We start from the raw sequence: 8,824 nt of genomic DNA, 5'->3' as shown, positions 1-8,824 counted from the left end.
AACACTCCAACCAACTATTTCCATAAAAAATATCTCCCACTATATTCACTTGTTCAAATATGATGTGAACAATTCCTACCACAAAATACAGGCTTGATTGATAAGGGAATGTGTGACGGATATTTTTTAGATTATTTAATAAATACTAAAAAGGTATTTATGTAATGCATCGAGACACATTTGGATTTCAATTTTTCGTTTTATTTTTTGTTTATGTCGATATAATACAATTTTATGTGATTTTGAAAAAACGAAAATGTTTTTTAAATTTGAAAATATCATATAAAATTTGCAAAAAATATATTAATATTAGTATCAAATTAACTATTTAAAACTTTTTATTTGTGTATTTTTTAATTCAAAATTTTTATTATAATTTAATTCATGGTAACGAAATAACTTAATTTAGGTTTAATAATATAACATTTTATAAAGATAATAATTAAGTATTTTGTTAGAACTTAATGATTATCCTAATTATATTTTAGATTTTTTATATTTAAAATGAGATGTTTATTTTGTATTTGATTATGTTTATTTGCAGTTAGTTACACGAATTCAAATATGAAGCTTTAATAAGTTGTACTTACGCACAATCTACTTGTAATCTTGAGTTTTAAGTAATATGTATTAATAAACAGTACTTTACGTATAAAAAATGGTTTTTAAGAGTTTTTATCAAATGCTTTATAATATAGTATAGATAAGATAAATTCATAAATTTCAGTTTGATCATTGGACTTTGACAAAAATTGGAAAATATCAATAAGCCTTTTGATTATTTATTTAAAAACTATCAAAAGTTGTTCAATTAATTATATTCTTAGTCAAAAGTGTTAGGCTACAAAACAATCAAGTGAATCATGTTGACACAACACATCTACCAGCTCCTTAGACCTTCAATCTATCTCTACAACCCGCTTGTCTTGTTCCTTAATTTGATCCAGACACTAAATTAATATGTCTTTCCAAGATGATTTTAAGCACCTCAAAATTCAGCTCAAAGATGTCAGGTCAGCCACCAACAATTTTGGGGACAAGCCGATCGGAAAGGGTGGGTTCGGAAAGGTGTACAAAGGACAACTCTTTCTCGCCCAGGGACCCTGCACAGTCGCGTTTAAATGCTTAGATCGTAAATTCGGGCAAGGGGACACCGAGTTTTGGAAGGAGATCATGATGCTGTCTAAACTGAGGCATCAAAACTTGGTCTCTCTCCTATGCTTTTGCAACGACGATGCCGAGAGAATCATTGTGTACGAGTATGCATCTCGTGGGAGTCTTGATCGCTATCTTGGTGACGCTAGTCTCACGTGGACCCAACGTCTCCAGATATGTCATGGTGCTGCTTGTGGATTAAACTACCTTCATGATCCCATGAAGACACAACAAAGAATTCTCCATCGAGATATTAAAAGCTCCAACATCCTTTTAGATGAGAAATGGAATGCGAAAGTTTCAGACTTCGGCCTATCCAAAATCGGCCCGGCTAACCAACCACATACATATCTCATTTCTAATGTTATAGGTACACCTGGGTATTGTGATCCGTTGTACTGGGAGGTGGGACTGTTGTCAAAGGAGTCGGATGTATACTCTTTTGGAGTGGTATTGTTTGAAGTAATGTGCGGGAGGTTATGTTACGAATATCATAACGGTAAGCTAATTAGCATTTTGGTTAATATGTGGAAAAAGTGTTATAATGAAAAGAGACTAGATGATATCATCCATCTTGATCTAAAGGAACAAATAGATCAGGATTCGTTGAAGACGTTTTCGGCCTTAGCAAATCGATGTTTAAATAGAGAACGTAGAGAACGACCAACGATGGTCGAGATCGTCAAAGAACTTGAGGTTGCACTTCAACAACAGGTGAGTTTTCTTGTATCATTATGAGTTTGGTACATGGGACGGGACAAAACTCACTGTCCCATGTTTGGCGCAGCAAGGGACAGAACAAAAACTCACTGTCCCACGTTTGGTGCGACATGAGACAGGGACAAGAACTGGGAGAAGGTGGGACAACATGAGACAAAAGAGGTTTTTTCTTGTTCCACCAAAATAGGTGGAACAAGATGGGACATAAATTAAAATATTACTAATCTACCATAGTTTGATATATAACCTTAATATGATATTTGTTTTAATGGTCATCACCGCTATTTTCGGCCGCCGCCACCACTACCGGCGATCACCGACGGCCACCATTACCGGCGATATTTGACGGCCACCTCAACCTCCACCTCCTCTTCCACTACAACAACATCCTCCACCACCTCCACAACCACTGTCCACCAAGTCCATTGCCACCTCTACCATAGTCGACCACCGACCACCACCGTCCATTGCCACCACCACTACCATAGACGACCACCGACCACCACCGTCCATTGCCACCACCACTACTACCACCGTTCGCCACCTTCAACTCCTCCTCTGCTATAACAACCTCCTCCACGACCACCATCGTCCACCACTATTCATTGCCATCCCACCTCCACCATAACCACCACCACCACTATCTTCACTACATCAACCACAACTACCTCCTCCACCGTTGTCAACTGCTACCACCACCACAATCTACCATCTTCATGTCTTCTATAACCACCATCGTCCACCAAGCACCACTGCCTCTACCTCCATAACCACTGTCGGCCACCAACCACCATCGCCCTTTGCCACTACTACCGTCGGCCACCACCACCTCCACCATAACCAAAACCACCTCCACCTCCACCACCACCACAGCTACCATCAATTATATCAGATTTTCCAATCAAATTTGGTACAAATATGAAAATTATGTACAAATATTTATTCTTTAATTATTCATTTTATTTGTGTTAATTATAACTATTATATAATATTTAAAATCATCAAATAACTTTTTGGGTAGCTTGTCTAGTTCTGTCACGGTCAGTCCTAGTCGTACCAAACACCATACCTACCCTTATTATGTTCAGTCATGTTTTGTCCAGTCCTATCCAGTTTTGTCATGTTCAGTTTTATCCAATTGTATTTGTATACCAAACGCTTACTAAAAATATCACATATATAGATGCAATTTTCCAACACATATGAATTCACGAAATATTTTTACAGAACTTTCACCGAGACAAACCCACACTAGTCAAGACACCAACATCCTACAAATCCAAGCAAGAGTTCCATCATCTACAAATTCAACTGAAATATATAACATCGGCCACCGACAACTTCAGTATCGACAAACTGCTTGGACGTGGTCCGTTTGGACCGGTGTACAAAGGAGAACTCTATCTACAGGACGGAAGAAGCATGGTCGCTTGTAAACGCTTAGATCGTAGCCTTGGGCGAGGGAATACTGAATTTTGGAGAGAGGTCAAGATGCTTTCCAAATACAAACACGAAAATTTGATCTCTCTTTTGGGCTTTTGTGATGAAAGTGATGAGAGGATTCTTGTGTACGAGTATGCACCTCGTGGCACCCTCGGTCGCTATCTAAGCGACACTAATCTCACATGGGTCGAACGCCTTAAGATATGCATCGGGGTTGCACGTGCATTGAGCTACCTTCATGATCCCGTGGAGATAGAAAAACCGGTTATCCATAGAGACGTTAAAAGTGCAATCATCCTTTTGGATGAAAATTGGACTCCTAAGGTTACCGATTTTGGCCTGTCAAAAATTGGTCTCCCGAACGAACCACAAGAAAATATTGTGGGTACCATCGGGTACTGTGATCCATCGTATTGGGATATAGGATTCCTATCGAAAGAGTCCGACGTGTACTCTTTTGGGGTTGTGTTATTTGAAGTCATGTGTGGCAGATTATGTTTTGAATATGGTAAAGGTAAAAAAATTCGCATTTTAGTGCCGATGTGGAAAAAATACTACGAGGAGAAAAGACTCGATGATATTATCTACCACGATCTTAAGGAACAAACGGAACACAATTCTTTATATACGTTTTCAGCCATTGCTTATCGATGTTTGAAGAAAGCTCGTGAAGAACGACCACCAATAGCCGAGGTTGTGAAAGAACTTGAGATCGCACTTGAACAACAAGTAAGTTTCTTGTAGTAATCGAAATTTCCCTACGTTACATCTTTTTAAATATCGCTCATGGACGGAAAAGAGTTAATTTGACACGATATTTTCACAGGAGCTTTTCGAAAAATTAAGGACGATTGTTGATCTTGTCTCACTTCCTCCGAAAGGGATCATTGTTGGAGACGGAAAAACGGTAATTAACTTTTTCTTATTATATATTTACTAGAAGAGTACTTGTGTAATGCAGCGAAATACATCTTGATTTTAATATTTCATTTTATTCTTTATCTCAGTCGATGTTATAGTATGGTCTTATATGATTTTGAAAAAACGATAATGTTTTTATTTTTGAATAAAATACAAATTTGAAGATATCATAAAAATTTGACAAAAATATATCGATATTAGTATCAAATTAACTATTTAAATTTTTTATTTTTTGTGTAACTTTTTAATTCAAATTTTTTATTATAATTTAATTTAGGTTCAATAACGAAATAATTTATATTTGATTTAATAATATAATTTTCTTATAAAGATAATAATTAATTATTTTGTTAGAACTCGGTAATTATCCTAATTATATTTTAGATTTTTTAAATTTTAAATTGAGATATTCATCATTTATTTGATTATGTTTATCCGCAGTTAGTTACACGAATTCAAACATGTAGCTTTAATAAGTTGTACTTATGCATAATTTACTTGTAATCTTGAATTTTAAGTAATATGCATCAATAAACAGTACTTCATGCATGAAAAATGATTTTTTTTAAAAGTTTTTGTCAAATGCTTTATAATATAGTATAGATATGCCTGTGTGCATCAATTACAAACTTAAGTTCTGATGTATCATTAATCCTGAATGATGTAAACATCCGTCATATATGTCGTAAAAGATTCAAGTTCAGTATTCATGATGAATGAGAACAATAGGGACACGTGTCGTACTCTCTTTTGCCTCGATCCATAATAGAAAACAAGTTTGCAACCAAAATTATATATATATATATATATTATATATTATATATTATTTTCTATTTCTTTTAATTTTTTTTATATTTAATTAATGTTGTTTTTTTTGGCAGTGGCTTTCAATGAGCAGCAATGGGATAACTTGTGAAATGATATCTGCAATCAAATGTATTTCTGCAGACTTGCTTTCACATGATACCATACAAAATTCTAAGGTTAGCAGCTTTTTAAATGAACATGAAACACATTTGAATGGTCAAAAGTGAGGTCAACGCACACTTAATTATTCGAGGGTCGGGTGTCGTGTGGGACCTGTTGAAATTGTCAGTACGTACTCAACGAAGTTTTGTATGCATGTGATTGTGATACATATGCAGGTTTTCAAATGTCGTAAGGGGTGTAATGCACGATGGCTTCAAAGTAGAAGTGAAAACTCAGTTTTTGCTACCACGTATAACATACACTGTAAATCTCGTCTTCAAACATAGCGGTATGGATCATGGGACGCATATACCCTTCAAATTCAAATTTGATGCGGATAAGTGTTATTCTAATGCGTGCATTAGTCACGTGAGAGAAGATGGATGGTTGATGATTGAACTACGCCAATTTACAAGTTACAGAAAGGAACATGAATTTAAGATCGAGTTTTTACCGCTCTTTAGAATTAGTTCTTCGACCATTCAGTATTTTATTGACGGCATTGAATTTCGGCCTGTGGAATATGTAAGCTAACGTAATGAATTTCTCACTTAAACATGGTGCTACACTGTACGTACTAACTTCTTCGTTTTTTTTGCCTCGAAAACTCGAATAACTCGAATGTTTTGGGATATTGTAAGTTGGAAAGTAGATTATACGTTGTTAATGCGATAATGCTTGAAAAGTGAACATCTTCTAGTGTTTTTTGTGAAAAATGATGATGACAAAGCAGTTGTTCAACGAGGCCTCTATGATTAGTTGAGGTGCACGCAATCTGATCAGAACACCCACTATTAACAAAAAAAAAACGTTACAAACTCCAAACATCTCATCTCGTTGTTATTTAACCAACCGTTGGACTGTTTTGTACACCAACTTAATTTCAGAGGTGTAGTATGGGATGGAATTTCAATGGAAGATGGAGCTTGTCACCGGTAGAACTCCTTGTTGTGTCTTCAAAGGATTATGAGGGTTGGTTCATTGACAATCCCAATGGATATCTTGAGACATCTTAGCCCATATGAGACTTGTGCAATACTTATCATTGTCTGCACAAGTCTCACATGGTTCTAAGACCTGGAGATATACATCGGGATTGTCAATGGATTGGATCACCTTCATAATCCTCTGGAGACAAAACATGGAGTCCTACATTGTGACATAAAGAGCTTCAACATCTTATTGGATGAGAAGTAGGAAACTAGAATTTTTTCGATCAACCTTTTGAAATCTAATGTGATTTTGGTATCACATTAGATTAGGAATTTGTTTACAACATGAAATCTATTTCAATTTACAATAAGAATGATCTACTTATAACTTTCTAGATGCTTAACAAGAATAGGACATAAGTTTAATGTTCGATTTTCTTTCTCTACTGTTATTGTCGTTCATCGTGCAAGATCAATGCTAGAGGTGGTCATGGTTGCGCCAGTTGAACCGTCTTCAAGGGCATCTGGTGCTACGAAGTACATGGGCACTGGCATCACCTTCGGAAGATTTGGGATTGAACCCTCGAACTTGAGCACCTGAATTGCTCTCCGGATGGATGGCCTCATACTCCGGTCAGGGTGTGCACACCATAACCCCACTAACATCAAACACTCGACTTGTTTCGCATCAAACTTGTTATTCAACATATGGTCCACACCGGAAAACAGCTCATGTTTTCCGAGTAAACGCCAAACCCACTGAACCAATCCCACATCAGGATCTTTGTCGACATTATCCATTGCCTTCCTCCCACAAGCGATCTCTAATGCAACAACCCCGAAGCTATACACATCCGACTCTTTGCTGGCCTTTCCTGTTATTGCATACTCAGGAGCCATGTACCCTAAAGTTCCGGCTAAACCAGTTGTTTGTAAACCCAATTCATGGTCCGAAACTCGAGCCAATCCGAAGTCTCCCAGCTTCACGTTGAATCCTGAATCGAGCAAGATGTTGCTCGTTTTGATATCTCGATGCACCACGCATTGTTCACACTCTTCATGGAGATAGAGCAAAGCTGAAGCTAAACCTAGAGCGATCTTGTACCTCACGGCCCACTCAAGGGTAGTCTTTTTGCGGAAGAGATGAGAGTCAAGGCTGCCGTTAGGCAAAAACTCATAGACGAGCAAGAATTGTGTTTGATCATGGCACCAACCGAGGAGTTGCACCAAGTTTCGATGCCTTAAAATGCTGATGATCTTCACTTCAGCTAAATACTCTTTCTTTCCCTGTTTAGAACCTTGAGATATCTTCTTGACAGCTATCGGCATGCCTTCACGGAATAAGTAGCCCTTGTAGACACACCCAAATCCTCCCTCGCCCAACTTATGATCATCTGAGAAGTTGTTGGTAGCCAAAGTGAGATCGTTGTATGAAAATCTTTTGGGTCCTGCACCTCCTTCAAGATCATCGTTTATCGATGGTGCCACAGTAACCGTCTCTAGCGATTCTTCTGTAGATCTTCTTTGTCTTCTCCAAAGTACAATACATGCTACTATGCCTCCTATAACTAGAACACCAACAGGGACTGCTAAGCCCAGTACCAGTTTGCTTTTGTTTGAGGTATCTTCACTTATAGTATTGAAGCTTGAATTGAACTCCCAATATCGAAGGATATGCGTCTCAACAAATGAACCCGTGGCACCCGAAAATCCAATCGTTACCCATTCGGGAAGAGCTTCTCTTAGATCAACTTGATAAGAAAGAACGTTGTTTTCTGTAGAAGTAGATTCAACCGCATAGCGCCAAGATATGCTCAGCATCTGGGTGGTAGCGCTGTAAGAAATCGAAGCATCTGCAGAACGTCCGCTGTGCAAACTAGCATTCCAAGGAATGTATTCAACAGAATGAATAGAGTTCATGTTTATGCCCACATGTTCAAATGGAGGATCCCATGAGTTTACGAAACTATCGAACTCAACGACAATCATTTGGCTTCCGGGCGAGTCGGTGGTAGTGGTGTTGAACACACCTAAATAGGAACCAGCTGAGTTGGGTACGATTTCGAAGCCGACTGGTGCAAGAAAGAAAGCGAACCCATCGCCGTAAAGCGATTGGCCTTTTGTATCGATGATGAAAGTGAAGTTCGTAGTGAAATCTACGAGCTTCCCAGATTTGCTGTCCCATATCTGGACTGCATCGGAGTATTTGGCTTGGCCAACACTAATGTCATTGTCAACTCGGTTGAACCATATGTCTCCAGAAAAAGGTACTGCATCACCTGAATAGACCATATTTCTTGCATCAAAATCATGGATCTCAAAATGTATTGATTCAGACAAAGGCAAGAAGAAGAAGGAACTACAGATAAAGAGAATGATACAAGCAATTTGGAGACGTGGAGATGATGAACATGTGAAAGATGTAGCCATGATTAGGCCAAAACATTAGACACAAGGTTGGAAATGTACATAAATACCATCCTGCGAATTCAACCTGGCTAAAATATTACAACCACAAAAAATATAACAAATTAATTAGGAATTATAAAATCATAATGTAACGAGACAGATCTCGATTTTAATATTCTATTTAATTATTTGTCTTTGTCGATATTATAATACGATTTTATGTGTTTTTAAGAAAACAAACAATGATTTTATTTTTGAATAAAATATAAATTTGA

At 37.4% G+C, this 8,824-nt stretch overlaps 2 protein-coding genes across 2 annotated transcripts; one reads left to right on the top strand and one right to left on the bottom strand.

The window, feature by feature from the left end:
* Positions 1–960: 960 nt before the first annotated feature.
* On the top strand, positions 961–5,742 carry LOC112529612 (dual specificity protein kinase zak2-like). Its single transcript, XM_025140938.1, has 5 exons — positions 961–1,869; positions 3,103–4,047; positions 4,145–4,225; positions 5,121–5,269; positions 5,385–5,742. Exons 1-5 carry the CDS (start codon positions 961–963, stop codon positions 5,740–5,742), a joined length of 2,442 nt encoding a protein of 813 aa, XP_024996706.1.
* Positions 5,743–6,599: 857 nt separating this feature from the next.
* Positions 6,600–8,570, bottom strand: LOC112499604 (L-type lectin-domain containing receptor kinase IX.1-like). The gene has a single exon (XM_025102913.1). It carries the CDS (start codon positions 8,568–8,570, stop codon positions 6,600–6,602), a length of 1,971 nt encoding a protein of 656 aa, XP_024958681.1.
* Between the last annotated feature and the right edge of the window lie 254 nt (positions 8,571–8,824).

The sequence above is a fragment of the Cynara cardunculus genome, assembly GCF_001531365.2.
Source record: "Cynara cardunculus var. scolymus isolate 2C chromosome LG 16, CcrdV1, whole genome shotgun sequence".
In the NCBI taxonomy this organism is placed as follows: Eukaryota; Viridiplantae; Streptophyta; class Magnoliopsida; order Asterales; family Asteraceae; genus Cynara; species Cynara cardunculus.
This window is presented reverse-complemented; position numbering and strand designations above follow the sequence as displayed.

Excerpts from the sequence above, each read along its gene's own strand:
- LOC112499604 (XM_025102913.1), bottom strand. The coding sequence starts at position 8,570 with ATGGCTACATCTTTCACATGTTCATCATCTCCACGTCTCCAAATTGCT.
- LOC112529612 (XM_025140938.1), top strand. The coding sequence starts at position 961 with ATGTCTTTCCAAGATGATTTTAAGCACCTCAAAATTCAGCTCAAAGAT. Across the intron at positions 4,048-4,144 it reads AGATCGCACTTGAACAACAA|GAGCTTTTCGAAAAATTAAG; the intron begins GTAAGTTTCTTG and ends ATATTTTCACAG. Across the intron at positions 5,270-5,384 it reads ACACATTTGAATGGTCAAAA|GTTTTCAAATGTCGTAAGGG; the intron begins GTGAGGTCAACG and ends ATACATATGCAG.